At 51.9% G+C, this 23,643-nt stretch overlaps 1 protein-coding gene across 2 annotated transcripts; it reads right to left on the reverse strand.

Moving 5' to 3' along the window:
- Nucleotides 1-7,289: 7,289 nt before the first annotated feature.
- ASPHD2 (aspartate beta-hydroxylase domain containing 2) lies at nt 7,290-23,228 on the reverse strand. Of its 2 annotated transcripts, none has more exons than XM_037727687.1 (4): nt 22,947-23,228; nt 17,691-18,799; nt 9,765-9,878; nt 7,290-9,236 (listed from the first exon to the last, which is right to left on the reverse strand). In XM_037727687.1, the coding sequence occupies exons 2-4, from the start codon at nt 18,586-18,588 to the stop codon at nt 9,127-9,129; spliced, it is 1,122 nt and encodes a 373-aa protein (XP_037583615.1). In that variant the 5' UTR covers nt 18,589-18,799; nt 22,947-23,228; the 3' UTR covers nt 7,290-9,126. The 2 variants fall into 2 exon arrangements, with proteins under 2 accessions (XP_037583615.1, XP_017353549.1); XM_017498060.2 differs by lacking the exon at nt 22,947-23,228 and adding an exon at nt 22,369-22,543.
- Nucleotides 23,229-23,643: the final 415 nt, after the last annotated feature.

Here is a 23,643-nt window from a genome sequence, read left to right on the forward strand (position 1 = left end):
CTAAATAGTAACATTTCTTGTGACAAAAGTAAGGGTTGAGTGTGAGAGTGTGTGTGTGTGTGTGTGTGTGTGTGTGTGTGTGTGTAACGTGGGCACATCCCTCTTTTCCTTCCCTGGGTTCCGTGTGGCTGGGTAAGCACTGTCTGCTTCCAGGGAGCTGCAGCTGCAGCTGGTCCAGTACACCAAGCCTGCGTCACCCTCTTCTGTCATCTCTCTCCAGGATCCCTCCTGTCCCTTGGATCCCATCTGCCTAGATGGAAGAGGATCCTATCTGAAGCTGGGATAAATTTCGTCTTACTCCTCTGCTGTGTCCTCCAAGAAAAAATTCATTATGAGTTCTCTGCTGTGGTTGCTATGGCTCCAAGAAGCATCCGCAATGTCCCCACCTTGTCTTTGACCAGTGGTCCCCAGTACCAGGCTGGAGAAGACAACTTTATAGTATCATTTGTGTTGTGAAAACTCTTCCACTGACCCAAAATGGAACCTTACAAAGCTTATCCCTGAAGATGCAAAAGGACTCCCTGAGTCTCATCCACCAGATTAACTCAGAAGAAGTCCTGAAACTGTACCTGGCAGGTGTGCCCCTTTCCTTCCTCCTTCGACCCTGCTTAGTGTCTGCAGTGAAGGTTCTGCTCAGAGCCCCAGGGCACCGGCAGCTGGAGCTATCCTCTCTAAAGCTTGGTAACTGTGGCCCAGAGACTGCAGAGAAGGAACACTCAGCCCACTGTCTTCCTGTTTTAATATTTCAGTGGTTTCTGAGGGTCACTCAGGACCTGGTTTATGCCACAGCCCCACGCCCATCCCCTCAAAATTAGCCTCTAAACATAAAGCGCCCCCAGAGTACAGGCCCAGCAATGATCAAGCAGCATGTCCCTGCTGGATTGGGCACCACGACCTCCTACGGCCACGTTTCCCCAGGGAAGGCAGTGTTTGCACGACAGCCTGCCCACCCTGGGCTTCTAGTTGACAGCAGTGCCACTGTCCATGATCCAGGACCACAGATTTTCTAGTGACTCTTCAGGGCAGATAAGGCTCTGTTTTGGCTCTGTCTGTGCCAGCCATCTGCCACCTGTGAACTGTGAGGATAAAGACCCCACGAGTGATTAATAGTGGTGTATTGGTCCGTTCTCTGGCTGCTAATAAAGACATCACCAAGACTGGGTAATTTATAAAGGAAAGAGGGTTAATTGATTCTCAGTTCTGCAGGGCTGGGGAGGCCTGGGGAAACTTACAGTCATGGCAGAAGGGGAAGCAAACACATCCTTCTTCACATGGTGGCAGCAAGGAGAGGTGCAGAGAGAAGTTCGGAAAAGCCCCTTATAAAACCGTCAGATCTCATGAGAACTCACTGTCGTAAGAACAGCATGAAAGTAACCACGCCTGTGATTCAGTTACCGCCCACGACACATGGGATTATGAGAACTACAAGATGAGATTTGGATGGGGCACAGCCAAACCATGTCGAGTGGCAATCAGATTCCTACTGGGAAAGGACCCCCCAGAGGGGATGTTTTCGCCTAATCTAACTGTCCCCTGCCCTGGAGGGGAGCATCTAGGCCTCTGGGACCTTGTCGCTTTCACAGACAAAGGGTAGTAGCAGGTGGAGCCCAGGGCTCTTTGTTGAAGTTGTCCTGTCTGTCTTGCCTATTAACCGCCTTGGGGTTCCTGTCTAATGTGGCTGAGATGCACTTCCCATGCCACCCAGTTACTGTGTTGGAAACACCCGCCCCTGCCCGGAGTGGGTGAGTAGCAGCAGGCCTTTCTCTGGTGTGAGCCACACACAGTCCACAGGCCCTGCGTGTGCAGCGAGCTGAATGACGGCCCCCAAAGATCAGGTCCCAATCCCCAGAACCTGTGAATGTTGCTGGATCAGATGCTTGCAGGTGTGGTTGGGTGAAGGATCTTGCGGTGAAGACATGATCCTGGCTTCTCCCGTGGTTCTTAAATGCCCTCACAAGTGTGCCTTTAGGAGAGGGGCAGGAGGAGGTTACTCACACGGACAAGAAGGCGTGTGAAGATGGCAAAGACTGGAGTGATGCATCCGCCAGTCAAGGAATGCCAGCAGCCACCAGGTGCCAGAAGAGGTAAGACGTGGATGCTGTCCTAGAGTCTGCTGAGGGAGTATGACCGTTAACATAATCAGGTCCCGTGAAACTGACCGGACTTCCGTCCTCCAGACCCGTGAGAGCATGGGCGTGTGTTGTAAGCCTCTGGGCGTGTGGACATTTGTTACAGCAGCCACAGAAAACAAATCCATCCTTCTGCAAACTCGCTTTCTCCTTGTGATCCCCAGCCCTCTTTCTCCCAGTAGCACAGAGCATGGATAGGGCGTGGGAAGCACTGGGGCCCCACATGAAGGGCGTTGCAAGGTTCCCATGGCTCGGGCACAGGGGAGCCTTTAAGCAGGGGAGTGGGCCGGGCACCATGTCTCAACTGTATAATTCCAGCACTTTGGGAGGCCAAGGAGGGTGGATCACTTGAGCTCAGAAGTTCAATACCATCCTGGCCAAGGTGATGAAACCCCATCTCTACTAAAATTACAAAAACTAGCCCGGTGTGGTGGCACATGCCTGTAATCCCAGCTACTTGGGAGGCTGAGGCAGGAGATCACTTGAACCCAGGAGGCGGGGTTCCAATGAGCGAAGACTGCACCATTGCAGTGAGCCAAGCTGAGATTCATTGCACTCCAGCCTGGGCAATCAGAGTGAGACTCTGTCTCCAAAAAAAAAAAAAAAAAAAAAAAATGCAGTGACTTGAGCTGGTCCTCCTGAGGAAGGTCACTAGCTCCAGAGTGGAGGATAAGCCTGGCAGGAGTGGAAACCAGCAGGAGGCCGTCGTTGTCCAGGTGGGAAGGGGAATGGCTGAAGCAGAGAGGAGGCCAGATAAGAGGCAGACATGCTTGGCACCGATTAGGTTTGGGTCGGGGAGGGACAGGCCCAGTGGAGAAGGCAGCCTCGCAGATAGTTTGCCCTGAAGGAGCTTGCGGAGGGAGTGAGCAGGAAACCCACACTAATATTCACAGCCTGTGCTCTTGACACACACACGCCTGTACCAACCCCGGAACCCGCTGTTGCTCCTGGAGAAAGGACGGTGGGTGAGGGAAGCACTTGGCCCCTGCTTTGCTGCTTATTCTGACTACCACCCAGCTCTCTGTGAGGAGACGGGGGAGGGCAGGTGTCAGACCCACGCTCCGCATCCTAGCTGAGAAATAAAACATACTCTAGATCTTTCTTTCTTCAACATATTTGTTGAGTTCGAGAAGCTTACAGTGAAGATTTTAAGGGCTTCAAGGTGAAAACAGGACACCTTCTTTGTTGATCCAGGATTTAAATGTCCAAACCTGAAATTAGCTGTACTTCCCCTGAGAATAAAACCCAGAGAGTGCTTTGGAATCCTGTCAAGAGCCAGGAGGTGTTTTATGATTGCCTAAGCATGCTGAGGTCCAAGCCGAGAGTTGCAACTCTTCTCCCTGGCCCTGCCTTCCTAGCGGCTGGGTCAAGCACCCCAAGGAAAGGGTGTGGGGCTTGGGCGGCTGCACCCATGGGCGGGAAGAGACGGAGGCAAGTCCTCTACTGAGTGTGCCTCCTTCCTCCCCACCCAGGCTGGGCCGGCTCCTGTGGCTGTGGCCAGGAGCACATGGGCTTTGGTGTCAAACAGCTGGGTTCAAATCGCAGCTCTGCAACTTTATACTGGAAGTCGGGGCAAGTCGCTTTTCTTTCTCTGAGCCTCAGTATCCTCTTCTTTAAAATGGACAGGAGAAGGAATGTATGTAAGGACTTAGCCTATCATGGGCCCTCAGAAAATGGAGTGCCCTGTTGAGTGTTCTGAGAAGGCAAACGGCCTCTTGGGACAGGGAGAAAGACCCGGGGGGTGTGGCGGGGGCGGTCCTTCTGCATGCTGAGGAAGTGAGGTCTCGATGTGTGTCCAGACCGCAGAAGATGCGCTGTGCTGCCGGCCTGGATACTCGGCGTCCAATTCCAGTTCGCCCTCCAGCCGGCCACGTGACCTTGTTCATGTCAACAGCCTGCTCTGAGCCTGTTTTCTCATGTGTTAAATGTGCAGTGGACAAGGATAAGGGAGGGGAAGGAACCCCGTAGGGCGCACAGTGCCCTCTGTGCTCAAAGAAGCAAGTGCCCTTACCTTGAACTCGGGGGTGGATAATGCATGGGGCGTGGGGAGACATGGAGAAGGGCAGGTACCCAGAAGTTAGAAGCAACGTGTGTGCCTGGGAAAGAGGCGGAAAGTAAACCAATGCCCATGTGTGCCGCCTCCCGCCTCCTAATGCTGCAATCTGCTTGAGTATTTTCCCTGCCATCTGTCAGCAGTTCTAAAATATGTGGCCTTATTCTGTCCTGTTCCCTGTGTTTACATCTGGTTAGCAAGATTCGGTTGGGGAGGTAAATGTTACAGAAGGTTACTGGCAGCAGGCACCACGGTCCTCAAAGACCTCATTTTGTGCTTACCCTCTGCTACTCATATTTACACAATGTAAACACGAGTGGCAGGATAGGGTTAAAAGCAGTGGCTGTCAGCCAGCCATGGTGGCTCACGCCTGTAATCCCAGCACTTTGGGGGGAGGATCACTTGAGGTCAGGAGTTTGAGATCAGCCTGGCCAACATGGCAAAACCCCATCTCTACTAAAAATACAAAAAGTAGCCAGGCGTGGTGGCGGGTGCCTATAATCCCAGCTAGTTGTGAGGCTGAGGCCGGAGAATCACTGAGGTGGAGGTTGCAGTGAGCCGAGATTGCGCCACTGTGCTCCAGCCTGCGTAACAGAGTGAGACTCTGTCTCAGAAGAACAAAAACAGACAATGTGTACGGAGCACCCCTCCGATCCACCCAGACCACGACGTAATAGTATCTTACCAAAACCTCACGACGCTCACAGAGCAGATTAGGGCCTTTGGTGGCAAGGGATAGAAACCACAACGCAAACTTGGCTTAAGAATAAAAAGCGCATTTATTGACTCCTGCAACAGAAAAGTCCAGAGGTAGAGCTGGTTTCTGGCAGAGCTGTGTTCAGGACTCACGTGGTCTCCACAGCCGTGGGCCCTGCTTGCCTCCGTGGGTTTCTCTCTCAGCTTCTTTCCCTTCACCGCCCACCCAATGAAAAGTGGCCTTTTGCAGCGGTCCCAGCAAAAGAATTTGGATCACGTGCCCAGCCCTGACCCAAACTCACAGTGGCATGGAGTTTGGAAGACTGATTGGTTAGATCTGGGTCATGGGTCCAGCCCTGGAGACCCATGGACTGAGCATGGGGATGTTAGGATCTTGCAAAAGGCCTATCAGGGTATTGTAGACAGGATAGGGTTAAAAGCAATGGCTGTCGGTGGTTCAATCACAGCACTTTGGGGGGCAGATCACTTGAGGTCAGGAGTTCAAGATCAGCATGGCCAACATAGTGAAACCCCATCTCTACTAAAAATACAAAAATCAGCCTGGCGTGGTGGCGGGTGCCTGTAGTCCCAGCTAGTCGCGAGGCTGAGTCAGGAGAATCACCAGAAGGTGGAGGTTGCAGTGAGCCGAGATTGCACCACTGCACTCCAGCCTAAGCGACAGAGTGAGACTCTGTCTCAAAACAACAAAAACAGTGGCTGTCCTCTAGAGACCAAGGTTAGGTGGCCTGCCCAGTGTTCGACAGGGGCATAACCCAGACTTTCACCTCCAGGCTGACTGGTTTCAAAGACCTCGTCATTCTTCCTATTCACAGCAGCGACCCTCAGCCCGAGCCTCACTTTAGAATCATGACCAGAAATAAGTTTAAAACAAGGACCCACGCCTGGACCCCACTCCCAGTGCAAAGAAAAAAGATGCTTTGGGAGGGGGTGTGGGCACTGGGATTTCCCACAAGTTCCCAGGTGACTGCATCGTGCAGCTGAATGCAAGGACCAGCACACCAGGCTCACTCTTCCTCTCTCCCACGGTATGCTATGGAGCACTCGGTGTTAGTCGCTGTCACCAAGGACAGAACCCAGACAATCTGGCGGACTCTGGGGGCTGATGAGCAGATGCCTGGGAAAAAGGGTTTGGGATCGGAAGACCTGGGGTGTGACCTTGTATAAACAGTGACTGGTCTGGCCTTGAGTACACAGGAACAGAGAGAGCCTGAGGCCAATCCAGGCTGTCTCGGTGGAAGGCAGGATTCCCGTTTGCAGCCGGCTGGCTCCCCTTTCTCACCTTGAGCCTCCAGAGCTACAACATGTAAATTAGCTTAACAGTTGCCTAGTTGGCAATGCACACTTGAGGAGGGTGAGAAACATTGCGATCCCAGGCGAGTGGCGCTCTTCTCTTCCGCTCGCTGTGGCAGCTCAGCAGCCCAGCCAGGACTGCTGGCTGGAACCCCGCCTGCCAGCAAAAACACCCGGCAGCCCGGCTGCTCCGGGGCTCCTGGCTGGGAGACCCCCTGTCTCCCTCTCTTCTAAAGGGAAAAAAAAAGAAAAATGTAGCTACTGAGGGACATGCTTCTTCCTTTGTGATTAGACACAGGCAGTTGAAATTAGCCACTGGCTTCTCTCGCCACACCCACTGCTGCCCCGATATATTTCCCATCTCTTCCCTTCCTCTTCCACTGTTTTTCTAATCTGCTGTGGCAGAAAGGGAAACAACATTGTCAAGTACCCTTTATAAGCCAGGTACTGCACATACCCACAGGGGGGGATCTGAGGCTGTGAGAGGCTCAGGGACTTCCCCAAAGTCACGAGGGTGCAAACTCTTGACATGGAGTCCTGAATCCTCAGCTTCTCTGAAGCCAGAGTCCTTGTTCTTTGCCCAGTTTGACATCTATTGCTCCCTCACATACCCTAGATTGCTCTTGTGCCCTCAACCCACTGGTCCTATCACTTTGGGACATTTTGCTTCATTCACTATCCACAATCCTAGTGACCCACCTGTCTCTGTGACACGACTCAAAATACAAGAGCCTCAAAGTCACTGCCCGCTTCTGCCTGCCAAGTCTTTTTTCTTTTTTTTGGACAGGGTCTTGCCCTGTCATCTTGGCTGGAGTGCACTGACGCGATCTCGGCTCACTGCAGCCCCTGCCTCCCAGGTTCAAGTGAGCCTCCCACTTCAGCCTCTCAAGTAGCTGGGACTACAGGTGTGCACCACCATGCTCAGCTAGTTTTTTGTTTTGTGGTAGAGACAATGTCTCACTATATTGCTGAGGCTGGTCTCAGACTCCTGGGCTCAAATGATCCTCCCGCCTCAGCTCCCCAAAGCGCTAGGTTCACAGGTATGAGCCACCAAGCCTGGCCTCAGTCTTTCTTTACAACAGACAACCTCACCACTTCACTCTGGTTTTCAGCAAGATCCTTTATTTATCTTCCGTTCCCCAACCACGTCACAGGAATGCAGGTAGCCAGGTACCTGCGCGTGCTGTCGGTTTTGTGAACACGGAGCAGAGCAGTCAGGATGTGTAGAAATCATGCACCTCAGTGATTCTTTAACAAGATACTTAATGAGTAAAAAGACTTCAGGTGTGTTTGAAATGTCTGCCTTTTCCCGCATTCTCATCGCTGACAGGTATCTGTATAGACATTCCACTCAAATGTAGACATGTCCTCTGCACACTTGCTAGGAACTGCCTGGTGCATTTCAGATCGTGTTTTCTTTGGACAGCTGTACCTCTTAGAAGCTGCTGGTTTCCATTTGGATCTAAACACTGGACCTGTACCTGCGACCAGCTTTATATTCTAAACCACTCCTCAGCTTTATAAATCTGACACCGCCCATGATACATTATTCAGAAAAGGCATCTCTAGTGTGGCTGGCTGGCTGCGCTTTCACACATCAGCTAACACAGGCTATTTCTAGACTGAGTGCCTCAAACTGGTCTCCTGGGACCTTTTCCTTTGGGAAGAGAGCTGCGTGTTCTTCACAGGAGACCAGAAAGCCAGTACGGTGACCACGGGTCGTCGGGGTTTGCGGGTTCTTCCTCAGGCTGGTCTCGAACTCCTGGGCTCAAGCCGTCTTTACTGACACACTGGCTTGGACCCCCATCACCCAGTGCACACCTTTGTGCCGTGACAAAGACACAGGGTCAATCCTTCCACTATCTCCGAGTCTAGTGTTTGAACATTTAGGTACAGACAAATAAAAAAAAAAAAAAAAAAAAAAAATCAGAGGCAACAGAACGCCAAAGCAAAACAGAAACTTTGGTCAGATCTATTATTCCAGTTTTGCCAGAGCAAGGCTTTCCCCGATGGTCACTGGGTGAGCGCGGGTTTATGCTACTCCAGCTCCTGACAGCCAACCTGGTGGTCTGAAGGTGCATCACCGCGGACTCAAAAACAGCTACAACTGGGAATTTTCCAGGCCCAGTTTGGCAGTAGGGTTTCTGTAGGCAGTGAGGTAAGCGGATCACACGTTCCGTGGCTGATGTGTGTGAGCCGCAGCTTGGCGCTGAGGGACACCAGCTTCAACTTTGCGGGAAAGCCGCGTTTAAAGAGTCCCACCGGCTGAATGCTTTTGCCTTCCAGGGACCTGATAAGGTTTAGGGTGAGGTGAGCGATGGTGACGGTATCCCTGGGCCTGGACACTGTGCGTCACCCTGACTGTGTGTCTGGCAGCCTCTTCACCCAGCTACTGAAGCCAGTCGGGTGTGGGGGCCACAGATTCTCCCCCTGCCCTCAGGTGGCTGAACGGTCCCCTGTGTGGCAGCCTCAGAGGCCAAGTTCTCCAGCTCCCTGGTTTGCAGTTTTCAGTTGAGTTTTTTTTTTTTTTTTTAAGATGACCACAAGAAATTGTACATTATTACATTCAGACAAATAACCATTTAGTTACTCTATTTCAGAGCGCTGAGAAAACCAAGTAGCAACATAAGACAACCTACAAGGCCACTAAGTCTCTGGTCACAGAATCAAACGAATGCGCTATCAGGCCAGAAAGGAATCTCTGAAGCAAATGATTGGAAGGAAAAAAAAAAATCGAAGGAAGTACAAGCTGAAAAGTTTCCATTTACAATAACCAAAGGAAAGAGAGACCCGACATGATATAAAATCCCAGTTCAGAGCTTTCCGTGGAGGCAGGTTTCCAAGCCTGGAATCATAACACAGGTGGAGGCTGGATGTGACCACAGTCTGCCCAGGCCCCACCTCGCCCCCTCGCTGACTCCAGCATGGGAAATAGTCTCATCGTCCTGGAGCAAAGATGAAATCGAGGGCCTGCCTTTCGGCCGCTGCGACGTTTGGATGCCACAAATCCACCATGAAAACCACCCGCGGGCCGTCCTCTGCTGAACCTGGGGGGAAGGAGGGGTGAGAGGAGAGGTTCAAACCACCCTGGAGCCAGGACCCAGGATCCAGGCAGGGCTGAACCCGACATGCTCAGCTTTGGGGGCGGGGACGCATCCTCTCCCTCAGCTCGGATCAGACCACCTCCTCTCTGACTGAGGAGAGACACATGGCTTCATGGGCTTCTGAGCAGGGTGGACAAAAGGAAATGGGGAGATGGAGGGATCTTTAAACAGGAATTTTTAGGACCGTGAAACTATTCTGTATGATGCTGTCATGGGAGGCCCATGTCATTATGCATTTGTCAAAATCCAAAGAATGGACAACACCAAGAGCGAACCTTAATGTCAACTACGAACTTTAGGTAATAATAACGCATCAATCCTGTATGTGTGTGTCTGTGTTCTGGGGTGATATGAAGGTGGCTGCTTGGTACTTTCTGCTCGGTTTTTCTGGAAACCTGAAACTTCTCTAAGAAACAAAGTCTATTCAGCGAAAAACAAAACAAAAAGGAAATGGGAAATGTAGCCACCCACCTTCATGGAACGCGGCATGCAGGAAAGAGTCGTCAAAGAGAAGGCAGCGCCCTTCTGCCCAGCACTGGGGCTCTCCCCCGACCACCAGCTCACAGCCATTTGGAGTTTTCAGACCTTGTAGGAAAACCAGAGAAAGGAGAGTGAAGGCAGGCACGTTTCAGGGAAGGCCAGCAGGCAGGGGTGACCTGCCTTGAGAGCTTTTGGCTTCCAAAGCACCTGACCTGCCTCACCCCTCTGGAGCTGGGTTGTGCTCTGAATTCACATGTCCCTGCAAAACTCCTGTGTTGAAACCTGACCCCCGAGGTGACGGTGTTAGGGGGTGGGGCCTTTGGGAAGTGATCGGATCATGAAGGCAGGGTCCTCATAAATGGGAGTAGCACCCTTATAAGACAAGTCCAGCCGGGCATGGTGGCTCACGCCTGTAATCCCAGCACTTTGGGAGGATAAGGCAGGTGGATCACGAGTTCAAGACCAGCCTGGCCAAGACGATGAAATCCTGTCTCTACTAAAAATACAAAAATTAGCTGGGCATGGTGGCACACTCCCGTAATCTCAGCTACTCAGGAGGCTGAGGCAGGGAACTGCTTGAACCCAGGAGGTGGAGGTTGTAGTGAGCCGCGATCGTGCCACTGCATTCCAGACTGGGTGACACAGTGAGACTATGTCTGAAAAAAAAAAAAAAAAAAAAAAGCCCAAGGAAGCTTCTTTACCTCCTTTTTTTTATTTTTTGAGATGGAGTCTCGTACTGTTGCCCAGGCTGGTGTGCAGAGGCACAATCTTGGCTCATTGCAACCTCCACCTCCCAGGTTCAAGTGACTCTCCTGCCTCAGCCTGTGGAGTAGCTGGGAGGTACTGGAGCAGCTTACAGGCACCCGCCACCTCACCTGGCTAATTTTTGTATTTTTAATAGAGATGGGGTTTCACCATGTTGGCCAGGCTTGTCTTGACCTCCTGACCTCAAGTGATCTGCTTGCCTCGGCCTCCCAAAGTGCTAAGATTACAGGTGTGAGCCAACGCACCTGGCCTGACATCTTTTTTTTTTTAGATACAAGGTCTTATTTTGTTGACCAGGCTGAAATGCAGTGGCTCCACCATAGTTCACTGCAGCCTCCATCTCCGAGGCTCTGGAGATCCCCCAGCCTCAGCCTCTTGAGTAGCTGGGACTACAGGCATGCACCATCATGCCCAGCTAATTTTTAAATTTTTTTTGTAAAGATGGGGTCTTGCTGTGTTATCCAGGCCAGTCTCAAACTCCTGGCCTCAAGCTATCCTCCCACCTCAGCCTCCCAAAGTGTTGGGATTAGAGGCACGAGCCACTGCACCTGGCCACCTCCTTCCACGATGTGAAGGCGCAGTGAGAAGGTGTCATTTATGAACCAGAAGTAGGCCCTCACCAGACACCAAATCTGCTGGCACCTTGGTCTTGATCTTCTAGCCTCAGAGCTATGAGTTCTACATTCCTGTTGTTTATAAGCCACCACCTAGATCCTCACTGTGCTCTTGGCAAAAATTCATTCCTTCACTGGCTTCATCTATTCTGGGTCATGGATTCCTTTGATGAAAGTCACAGATCAACATTTGCACTATACTTTGGAGACTCCTGAAGCCCAACCAGGGGACCTCCAGAAATCAAGGGAGGCTGGGTTTAGAACCCTGCCTTGCCTAGTAACCGTGTTCACTGTAGTCTCACCTCAAGGACTATCTCAGTTGCGATTAAAGACGCAAAGGCTCACACAGTGTTCTCCTCTTTGGGTTCTAGCCTTTTAATCCATTTTGAGGCTGGAGGATGGCATGCTCTTCATCTGGCCTCATTCTGGGACACTGGAGGACACTCCTAAGATCATACTTGAGCTTCCAGAGGAAACAGACTGGCACCTTCGTAAGAAGCTGTATGCTCAGCGGGTGCAGCGGCTCACATCTGTAATCCCAGCGCTTTGGGAGGCTGAGGGGCAGGCAGATTGTGTGAGGCCAGGAGTTTGAGACCAGCCTGGCCAACACGGTGAAACCCTGTCTCTACTAATAATACAAGAATTAGCCAGGTGTGGTGGTGCACGCCTGTAATCCCAGCTACTTGGGAGGCTGAGGCACTAGGATTGCTTGAACCCAGGAGGCGGAGGTTGCCGTGAGCTGAGATTGTGCCACTGCACTCCAGCCTGGACGAATTGCACTACTGCACTCCAGCCTGGGCAACAGAGCGAGATCTTTCTCAAAAAAAAAAAAAAAAAAACACCATATGCTTCAAAGGCCAGTGGGCTCTGCCTGGAACACTGCCATGGCAGAACTTCAGCCTCCCTTTCCAATTCAAGAGTCTACAGAAACACTTGGCCACCATCACTACCTTGATGCCCACAAAAGAAGGGGCCACTGTGGCTGTCTAATGATTTCAGAAGCGGCCGAGTCAGCCCAACAGCCCTCAGGAAGGCCCCCCAGGGGGAATCAGAGTCCTGGAAGAGGAGCTGGGATGGGTGGTGGTCTCATCTGTCTTCAGTGACTGTGACCACGATGACCCTGAGCTAGTTGGCATTCCCCTCTGATTTAATGTCCTTTAGCACAGAAATGAAATAGCTTTCGTTCCAGCAGCCAGAGTATTTTAATGTATTCTTTGAACCAGAAGTAATGGTTCCAGGAAGTATGCTCAGAGTAATAATTCAAATAAAGAGGCCACATGGAGGAGAGAGAAGGACAGAGGACTTGGGGACAGATGACTGGTTCTGACCCTTATGTGCTGTGTGACTTTAGGCAAGTTACTCAGCCTCTCTGAGCCATACCCTCCTCCTCTGTAAAGAGGGGGACATTAGCATACTGAACCTTCCAGGGCTGCTATGGGACTTTTATCCTTGTTACCAATAACTGAAGACCTACTGTGTCTTCCTACTCAGCCTTGTGCTAAACGAACACTTTACAGACATCACTTCACCCACTTTCCAGATGGGGTAACTGAGAAATTAAATGACCTGCTAGAAAGTTACCATTTAGCATTGCTGAGTCTGCCTGGCTCCAGAGAGCAAGCTGTTATAAAACTGGACACAATGATATAAATGCTAGCTGTTATACTACTAACGGAGGAATCAAAATGATTGTGCATTTTTCAATTTTTCTTTTTCTTTCTTTTTTTTTTGAGATGAAGCCTCACTCTGTTGGCCAGGCTGGAGTGGAGTGGTGTGATCTCGGCTCACTGCAGCCTCCGCCTCTAGGGTTCAAGCAATTCTCCTGCCTCAGCCTCTCAAGTAGCTGGGATTACAGGTGGGCACCTCCGTGTCTGGCTAATTTTTGTATTTTTAGTAGAGATGGGGTTTCGCCATGTTGGCCAAGCTGGTCTCGAACTTCTGGGCTCAAGAGATCCACCTTCCTCTGCCTCCCAACGTGCTGGGATTATGGGCATGAGCCACTGTGCTTGGCATGACTGCTGATTTTCTTGTAGTTAATATGTGTGATGGTTAATACGAAGTGTCAACTTGATTGGATTGAGGGATACAAAGTATTAACCCTGGGTTTGTCTATGTGGGTGTTGCCAAAAGAGAGTAACATTTGAATCAGTGGGCTGGGGAAGGCAGATCCACCCATAATCTGGTGGCACCATCTAATCAGCTTCCAGCGGATATAAAGTAAGCAGAAAAACATAAAAAGGCAAGACTGGCCCAGCCTCCCAGCCTCCATCTTTCTCCAGTGCTGGATGCTTCCTGCCTTCATATGTCAGACTCCAAGTTCTTCGGTTTTGGGAGTGGGACTGGTTCTCCTTGCTCCTCAGCCTAGTGTGGGACCTTGTGATCATGTAAGTTAATACTTAATAAACTCCCCTTTATATATATATATATATATATATATATATATATATATATATACACATATGTCTCCTGTTAGTTCTGTCCCTCTAAGAGAACCCTATTATAATACATTTCAACTGTCAATAGTACGTTTCATTACATCAGCTGAGACTGCCCATTCTGACAGGTACCATGATTTCCCGCTCTGGTGAACAGCAGGTGGGGAGTCAGGGTTGTAAAGGTCTCAGATGGGCGGCCCCACAGGCTACGTTTCCTTTTGTGTGTGCCCCTACTGGCTAGTTCAGGTGGTGAAGGCCTTTAGGAATGGGCAATTCTCTGCAGGGACAGCCACCCAGGGGTTTCAGAAAGAAGCTCCCCTTTCTCTGGGCCACTAAATGATTCATCACCACGCACCATGGTGCGACAGAAAAATGGCCTGCCCTGCTGGCTTGACACCCCCCTGCTTCTCGTTCTCCGCCTCCCCTTCATTCTGCTCCTACCCCCATTCCTGCCTGTTGCCCACAGACCGGTTTAGTTGGCAGAAGGACTCAATTCTTCCCTAAACAGATCATTCCAGTGGCTCTTGGGGACAGTGACAGGCCCACACATGGCCTCAATTAGTCCCATGCACTCCTCTATGCCTCAAGGTTTGCTGCTCTGTCCCTACTGAGCCCTGAAGGAGGCAGGAGGAGGGTAGAGAAAGGCTCTGTCCACCAGTGGCCCCACTTCAGGTGGCTGGCAACCAGGCACTCAGGATGGGCAAGGGGGACATGAGCTGATCCACTATTACTACCCAGCTAGACCACCTAGAAATCTGATGACATGCAGAAAAGAAACACAAGAGTCTAATTGTGCTGCTTGAGCTGCAGTTTGCTGAAGATACTCATGCATTTTCATGGAGTATCTCTGCCTCCCTGGTAACATCTGCCTGGTGAGTTTCAGAGGTGGTTTTCTGTAAGTTTGCAGCAATGCAGTTGGAATACCCCAGCATTGTGTACGATGCTGAGTGAGGGGTGGGCCTGGAGCTGTGCTGTGGTCCCGTATGAAGTCGGGACTGGGTGATGCCGTCTCTAGAAGTGGCTCACAGCAGGGCTCGGCAAATATGTCTCGAGCAAACGGGCTGTGTTCATGAGGAGCAGTGGCTGGGACTTCAGTGGTCCGCAGTCACAGCTCAGGCAGAAGGCGGAATAGGAGAAAGCACTGGCATTTCAAGAGCACGGTTCTGGAACTGCAGCTGCCTCCACCTTCGGCCAGGTAACCAGCAGAGGTGTGGCCGCCAGTTCCAGACCAGGCTTATCCTGCTTCTGACCTCATTCTCTGTCAACACACAAGGTCATGTAAATCTGACACACCTTTGTTTCCTTCCTGGTGAATATTAACGTGGGTGTGACAGTGTAAAGACGTAAATGCTGGGAAAACCCAACCAGGGAGCTCGCCCTGGCTGTGGAGAAGAAGCCACACCACAGTGGGACGTCTTCCAAGAAGGTTTCCTGCCGTCTGTTGGAATATGGAGGGCCTACTTTTTCTGGTAGGTACCTAGCTGGGCTGAGAAGGGAATGACAAGCCACAGGCCACAGTGTGGGCATGTTTTACACACACACACACACACACACACCCCTCATGCATGCATGTCGTACAGATAAACAACAGGCCTTAATCTACAGGAAGAAAGCCCCAGATTTTCCTTGCTACCACTGCTTCCTACTCAACACACCTGTTTGGAATTCTACCACATCAGTCCTCAAATGCCCTTCCCTGCATGTCATTCTGAAGCTTTAAAACAATACAGAAAGGCAAACCTTTCAAAAGAAAAGCATCCCTCTCCATGGCCCACAGCCTCCATTTCCAAGCCTGGCATCAAGGCCCTCTGAGGTTTGCTCCCATCTGACCTGTCTAACCTCAGCTCACACTACTGGCCTCCCCGGCAAGCCTAGACCTGGCTTCCCCAAGCCCCAGGGGACGACTCTGCTCCGCTCCCTCGTTCCACCCTTGTGGCGCCTGATTTCTATCTGGGGATCCTCCGGTACCAGACCCACCTCCCCAGGGCACCCTGTCTGCAGCCGAGTGAGGCTTGGGGCCTCGCACAGCAGTTTTGCTAATGACTATCACTTGGATTAGCTTACTGTCCACTTAGATGATCATCCTGTCACTTAGATTAGCTCACTGTCCACTGCCCTCTACCTACCAAGCATTTTACACGTTACTTCCCACTCCTCAAAATAGCCCGCAAATGGGAATCGTTATCTCTGTTTTAGAGAGAAGACGGAGGCTCAAGAAGGTTCAGAGCCCTGCCCAAGGTCACTCAGTACACGGGGCGAAGCCAGGACCTGAGTCCAGATCTGTTTGTTTCCAAAGCCTGTTCATTTCCCACTGCTTCCTGGGGGCAAGGACCATGTCTTAGGGATCTTTTTTCACATGGTCCAACACCGTCCTTGATAACAGCCACTAGCTCCCATTCATCAAATGCCATCACGTGCCAGGCACCCTGCCAAGTGGCCATGTAAGATGCCACTTATTTAATCCTCTCAACAATCCTGTGACCTAAATCCCGTCTCCCCATTTTACAGATGAAGAACTGAGGCAGAGAGAGACTCAGGGACCTGCTCGAAGTCTCACGGCTGACCAGGAATTTTACTCTTGAAGTTCCTACCATGTCAATTGCTCAAATTCAGTTATATTTCTTTCTTTCTTCTTCTTCTTTTAATGCAGTGACATCCTCCATCCAAACTGCACAGACAGCAGGAGAAGCAGAGCTGCTGAGGGTGAAGAGGGCTCGGGCCCCCAGCTCAAGCTCCTTCTCAGGCAGCCCTGAGGCTCCTCTGCAGAACATGGTTATGAAACTCCTGCTCCAACCCATGCACCAGGTTCCTCCTGCTGTTCTTCCTTCCTCCCTTCTGAAGCTGAGGCAGCTTCACAAACTTCCTAAAGCTGGACGCTGCCAAGGCTCTCTCTGCACCCTCTGATCTGGGATGCTAACCAGTGATGCCACTCACCAGGAATAAGGCATTCTGGGGAACTATCTCCATGACCAAGATTTTTTTGTTGCTGTTGTTGTTTGTTTTTTAAGAGAGGGTCTCACTCTGTTGCCCAGGCTGAAGTGCAGTGGTGCAATCTCAACTCACTGCAACCTCCACCTCCTGGGTTCAAGTGATTCTCCTGCCTCAGCCTCCCAAGTAGCTGGAAGTACAGGCATGTGCCACCACACCTGGCTAATTTTTATATTTTTAGTAGAGACCAGGTCAGGTGGGTCTTGAACTCCTAACCTTGTGAACTGCCCGCCTTGGCCTCCCAAAGTGCTGGGATTACAGGCGTGAGCCACCGCGCCTGGCCCCAAGGTGTTTTAAGCCTGCTTTTATTGAATACTTGCTCTATTTTAGGCTCTGTGCATACATACTTTACAATACACGTTATCTGATTCAATCCTCAGGATAACTCTTTAGGGGAAGAGCTTTTTACCTCCACTTCCCAAATGATGAAATTGAGGCTCAGAGAGGTGAAGTGACTTGCCTAAAGTAGCACAGCTCATGATGGGTCCAAGATGCAAACAAAGGCAGTCTAACGCCAGGCTTTGCAAAACCACCACACACACAGTACACATACGACCAATTTTCTCAGAATCGGAGTAAAACAAGCTTAGCACCAAGGATCATTTCATCCTTGATGACTGCAAAGGCACTTAAATATCTTTACCAGCCTCCTGGGCATCATTACCAACCTGGGTAATCATTTTAACAAGTCTTTGGCTCTAGAACGACACTGTCCCGTATGTAGCCACTAGCCGTATGTGTCACTGCTGTTTAAATTAGCAATTTAGTTCCTCAGTTACAGGAACCACGTTTCAAGCACTTAATTAGTCCCACGTGTCTAGTGGCTGCCATGTTGGACAATGACGATGGAGAATATTTCGGTCACTGCAGAAAGTTCTTTGCACAGAGCTGCTGTCAGAAATTAGGTTTGCAGTGATCACAAGATTTCTTTTTGACTCAATCTCTGCTGTCAAAATTGTTTACATGCAATTCATCAGTTTTTGCTAAAAGTGCAGTGAAGGATGTGAAAAGGCACGATTCTGGCCATTGGGGCTTTCGCGATGTTTTGACTCCCGTGAGTGAGGGGCTGAGCTCACAGATGTGCATGCCTGGAGACCCCCGTCCCTGCAACATACCTAAATGGCATCGGATGCGGATGTTGGTGGGTCCATAGTGCTCCGTTATCACGGTCCCAGGGCTCAGCACAGAGATGCACGCGTTCCCAAAAACATTGTTCCCAATACAGGTCCGAAGGCTTCCCAGCAAGCGGTACGTCCGTGGGCACTTCCTGCAGTTCCTGGGAACACAAACCCCCTGATTGACCAAGTAAAAGGTGAACCACTCCCCGCTGGGGGTGCTGTTCATTTTCCATCCTTGTGGGAGACTGCAGTTTGAGAAAGCTTTGTAGAGGGTCTCAAACTCGCACAGGATGGTCTGGAAGTTCCGTTCCAGCACTTCCACGTCGTGTTTCTGTGCGTCCCGGGAGAAGTAGGGCGTGGTGGGGAGGTCGGGCAGGAAGAAGACCTCGGGCTTCTGGATGGACGGCCGGCTGTTGAGGTACCGGCCCTGCTCGCGGATGCCCTTGTGGATGCGGCCCATGCCGGACCAGGAGTACCGCTTGGCATACTCCTGCAGGTTGTGGTACAGCTTCTGGTTGAGGCCCTCATGGTGGGTGCAGCGCAGGCACTCGGGGGACTGGCAGTACACGTAGCCGTTCTGCAGCCCGCTGGCATCGCCAGCCTGCATGAGGGAGTTGACGGAGACGTAGGGCCGGGGCTGCTCCCTGCCCACGTGGTAACAGTACCACACGAACAGGACCAGGAGGCAGGCCACGGTGATGACGGCGGTGGTGTCGCAGTCCCGCACCGACTGGATGCCGGTGGCGATGCAGTCCCTCAGGCCATCCAGCGACCAGCTCCAGGCCACCAGCCACTCGAGCGACATGTTGGGGGAGTCCTTACTGGGAGTGTGAAGCAAGTTCAGACAATCAGTCCTCGGGGGTCCCAAGGGTGCCCACACCATGCAGGTTAGCATGGGGGGGAAGGAGCGGCTGGGGCAGGGGGGGGCATGGTGGCCACCGATGCTCAGATCCTGCCAGGGGTGGCATTGATGAACGACAAGGTTGGCCGTGCCCACCGCTCCACTTCCGGCAAAAGTCACTGCAGTGGGGTAGAAGAGGCTGGTTTTTGTCACATCATCAAGTGCCGCTGGCCCCTGTGAAAGGAATTTTTTAGAAAGACCAAACCTGGGATGGAAAAAAAAAATCAGCATCAATTTTACACCTGGAAAAGTCCTCAACTGAAATGTAACCTGTTAGGTCATTCTGCAGGATCCTGGGTGGCGGAGGTCACACTTTGCGATCTTGTGTATTCTCTCCCCATTCTACTGTCACCCCTCATTTCCCCAAAAGGCCAGTAGCATTCCATCTGCATCAAGTATTGCTTGTAATTACAGTGGCCCCATCTTTGTACCCTCCATAGGAGGTGCTATTATCCCCATTTTACAGATGAGAAAACTGAGGCCCGGAGTACTTACATAACTCACGAGAGTTATACAACCAGGGCAGGGAAACAAACCCTATCTGACTTCAAGGCCCATGTCTATCCATTTTGCTGCGCTATTTCATCATAGGTATGTAACCAATGCTCATACTTCTGTAATCGTTGGACCTTTTATTCAAAAGAATCCTGGATTCAAAAGCGTCTTAAAAATGGCAAAGGGACTTAACAACTGCATATCCTCCATTTCACTTTCTGTTTGCAAGCATTTCTTTATCCTTATTTCATCCCTGGTGCCCTTCTGACAGAGTCTGGGCTAATACCAAGTTGTAAGAGGAAGTGGGCACTCTGGGGCCAGGCCTGTGACAGACAAAGGGCATTTTCTGTCTACCCACGTGGAGACTTCCTACGGGCCTCACCCATGGGGTCATGAAAGGAAAACGAGGGAGGTAGAATGAAAATAAAAGCCATGCCAGGCGCTGCCTCAGTTTCCCACAGCCAAGAGCATCTCCAAAATAGCCAGAAGTACTTTGCTACTTACCTAGCCGGGGGTTAGGGTCAGGGCCTGGGACCCTCATTGTCCTAATATCCTAATATGACCAGGGCCTGAATGTCATGCTGCCTAAGTCTCTAAAACCACAGCCGTGTTTCCCAGCATTCTCCAAAAGCCTTTGTTCATCCTGCTTCTTCTAACACGATGAGAATGGCCAGGTCTGTGGTTCTACAAGTCTGATTCTCAGGGAGCATCATTTAGAATATTCCTTCATACTCTTCCCTCTCACTTCTCTCTCAGGAATATGGGAGGGCAGCTTACAAAACAGAAAAGTTGTGCCCTCCCTTTTCCCTGGGGACTAAATGAGGCCTGAAAATTCTTGCAGCACAGCAGAGAAAAGCCCCAACTAGAGATGGGCCCCACGAGTATTCATCCCAACCTTGGGGAGATCACTTCTCCTCGGCCTCAGTTTCTTTATCCGTGAAATGGGTTGAAGCTCATCTCACGTGAGGAAGATGCATGATGGGGGACGGACAGTACTCAAGATCACGTCACGATGAGCACCCAATATGTGCAGGTGATGGTGAGGATGGATGGCATCCCATAATGAGTAGCCAGCATTCCAAAGGTGGGGCCTGGGAGAAAGGTGTCCCAAGACTCAGGTTTCCAACAGTTAAAGGTAAATCCTGGACACCCTTGTTGCCTCATATGTCAAGTGGTTTTTTGGTCCCCAGACTTGCTAAGCTAAAAATGAAAGGGAAACCTGAGGTGCTCATTAACTGCCTACTTGCTTCTTAGCAGTTTCGGTTGAATAATCACTTGACTATAATGTTTAGTAAGTAAAAAACACACATGCTGAATATTCATGGAAATTTTTTATGTTTCTAGGAAAAATACAAGAGTAGGGAGGTTAGAAGCTAAGGTTGTTTTTTTTTTTTCTTTCTCACACATTTTCAATTTCTTCTCAGATTCAGGAGAAGAGGAAAAGGCTCTGACTTACTGGAGGTTAAGAAAGCCCCTCCAGCCCTGTTTCTCTTCTAGTTAGACCATAAACTGGCAGCTGTTACCCCTTTAAGAAAAGGAAAGAAAATCTAGATGCAAGATGTTTGTTTGCAAGCCACCTCCCAACCAGAACCCGAGTTCCCGAAATTCAGTGTGAAACAATCATCTATGTGATACCAAGCACTTCTACTAAAAGGATTTCCCCCATCCCTGAGCTAAATCCCTAACTGGAACTTTTCAACGGGGGCTGTCAGGACGAAAGGTTTTCCTTAAATGTTCTAAGAGTGAGACGGTGATAATTTAAAAAGTACCCGTAAATCATTAGTTCCCATCAGCCCTGCTAATCGCTTAAGTTGAAGTCAAGCAAAATGCAGACACAGAAAACAGGGAGAATGATGGAGAAAGCTCTCCACGGAACACTCCAGCCCTTACCCAGCCATGAGCCCTCCCTATGGCTGAGCTGTAAGCAAAAGGAAGATGTAAATAATCCTGAACCCCAGCTTCGGACCCTCTTCCCGAGAGTATAAATAGCACTGAGAGCTGAGGTTAGGACTTTTCATAGCTGTCAGTCACTTTTAGCCAAAATATGCCAATAGGCCCCTGCACCCGGAGGTGGATTTACAAGCTCAAAGCTGAACTGTGACAACAAAAGAAACGCTTACATTGGTAGAGTGACTGGCAGTTTATTAAGCATTGCTTCAAACATTGAATCCTCACAGCTAGCCAGTGAACTCCCCATCTCCCCAGTGGAGGGGGAGGGAGATTCTCTCCCCCCACAGCTCCACGCCCCAGTGACCACAGTGCCTTCCAGCTTCCTTCACGCATCTGTTCATTGTCATCTGTGTTATTTCTGTCCTCATCAGGGATGGGACATTTCACTACAGCTCTGCACTTTAATCATATGCAACTCCAGATCTTCCAGCTCAGTTGGCTCTGGGGGATTGAAGACAAATCCATGGCCAGTTGGTGAGCAAGTCCAATCTTCTGACACCACGAACACCTGGGAGAGCCGGTCTCAGGCCTGACCAGGTCAACCTAGTGCAGATATTCATTCCCAGAGGCTGCCCAATGCCAAAGAGTGTCTGCTCACCCTCAGGATGAAGCCAAGTCACCCTGGAAGACCCAGTGAGCAGCAGAGCCCTGGGCAAAGTGTGTGATGCAGGTCACTCTCTCCACACAGGAGCCAGAGAGCTGCCCTGGGGCCAGCCCTTCTCAGGCGCAGACCTGGGGACCTTCCCTCCTCCTCTCTTGGCTAGCTTTTCAGCACCCACCTGCCCTGGAGAGTGGGAAAAGAGGGGAGGGCTGAAGATGGGTTAACACAGATGGTGACCACCAGGAGGTCAGGGCAGGAGGGGGATGGGACGATGGAAAAGTGGGCGATCAGATCAAGATTGTGGAAGGAGGTTGATGGCGCCTGATAATTCGTGGGACAGGAGAGGAGGGTCACCACGTGAAATATGGGAAGTGGGTGACGCCGAGGGCTGCGGGAGGAGGAGAGGAGGCGGAAAAAGAGGGGTCACAGGGGAGGAGGGAGATGGAGGAAGGGGCCACGACGGGGCAGAGAGGAGGAGGAGGAGAAGCAGGAGGTCTAGGGAGGGTGATGCCCGGCTCCGAGGCGGCGGCGCTCAGCACGCACGAGCGCTGGCCTCGGCCGGGCCGGGATGCGGGCGCCCGGGTCCCGGAGCATCCTCGGCGGGGGCGGGGGCGGGGGCAGCACCAGGAAGGGAGGGCCGCGGGCCTGCAGCCGCCCGGCTCCCGCCTCCAACCCCTGCCCGGCCGCGCCGCCCTCCCGCCCCGGCAGCCCCCGGAGACGAAGCTTACCTGCGCCCGGGCGGTTGCCGGGACCCAGGAGACACCGCCGCCCGAGGGCGCGGATCTGCGGACGTCCCCTGCCCGGCGCCGCGGAGCCGCCGCCCGGCCGCTGCCCAGCCCACGCCGCGGGAGCCCGAGCCGGAGCCCGAACCCGAGCCGCGCCGGTGCCCCCGCCGGTGCCGACGCCGCGCTGCGCTCCGCGGGGCCGCCGAGACCACAACTCCCACAATGCCGCGCGCGCCGGGCTGCCGGGGGGCGGAGCCTACGGGGCGGGGGCGGGGCCTGCGAGGCGGGGCTGGGGACCACCCCCTACACCCGGCACCTGCGCTCGCCTTGCGGGAGGCTACCCGAGGCCGGGTCCGCAGCCGCTCCGGAGGGTCCTGGAACTGCGCCCCGAGACGGAGCACCCCCCAGCCCGAGGGTGCGCGCAGGCGGCGGCGGGCGTGCTCATTCATTGAGAAGGGCTCGCGGCGCTTCCTTCTCTCTTGCGTTTCTCGCTCTGTGTCTCACTTCCCCCTCCCTCTGTCTCTGTTCCTGTCTGAGTTGCCTTCGGCTCCATTTCCTCCTTTTCTTTCTCTTTCACTTACTCCCCTCACTTCCTCTCGTCCTAACGCCTTCTTTCCTTTGTTGATGGACTCAACACACACTTATGAAGCCCTCAGGCACTAGGAATAAAACCGCAAATCAAACCAGATTCTTAGTCTCATGGGAAACTCATTCGCTCAGTACAGTAATGATGGGCCAGCCTGGGACCCCGGCCCTGCCTGCTGCGCTGAGCGTGCGCGGTGAGCGCTCAGGCCCGCCCTGCCCTCAGAGAGCCACAGTCCAACCAGAGGGGACCATCACCCGCGGGTAGGGTTCAGGAGGGGAAGCACAGGCAGGACAGTTGTCTGTCCAGCGGCCTGATGAACTGGGAATGGAGGCCCCACGGAGGCTGCTTGGAGGAGGTGACGTTTGAGCTAAGACCTGGGGGAGACAAGCTAACTGTGGCTCTGGGATGTGATAGGAACGCCAAGGAAACTGCATGGGTGGGTTCTGGGAGCATAGAGTGGGATGGCCCGCCCACAATCCATCTGCCTCTGTCCCAGATCCACCTCTCTTGTGTCCCCGAATTTATCTCTATCATGGCCCAGAAGCCACCTCATGTCTGTCCCAGAATCAATCTCTCATCCTTATCCCAGAACCCACTTGGTCCCTGTCCCAGGACCCACCTCCTCCCTGTCCCAGGACCCACCTCCACCCTGTCCCGGGACCCACCTCCTCCCTGTCCCGGGACCCACCTCC

Source organism: Cebus imitator, unplaced genomic scaffold (assembly GCF_001604975.1).
Source record: "Cebus imitator isolate Cc_AM_T3 unplaced genomic scaffold, Cebus_imitator-1.0 Scaffold237, whole genome shotgun sequence".
Classification (NCBI taxonomy): Eukaryota; Metazoa; Chordata; class Mammalia; order Primates; family Cebidae; genus Cebus; species Cebus imitator.

Excerpts from the sequence above, each read along its gene's own strand:
- ASPHD2 (XM_037727687.1), bottom strand. The coding sequence starts at position 18,588 with ATGCTAACCTGCATGGTGTGGGCACCCTTGGGACCCCCGAGGACTGAT. Across the intron at positions 9,879-17,690 it reads CCGCATCCGATGCCATTTAG|GTCTGAAAACTCCAAATGGC; the intron begins GTATGTTGCAGG and ends TTTTCCTACAAG. Across the intron at positions 9,237-9,764 it reads GCATGCCGCGTTCCATGAAG|GTTCAGCAGAGGACGGCCCG; the intron begins GTGGGTGGCTAC and ends CCTTCCCCCCAG.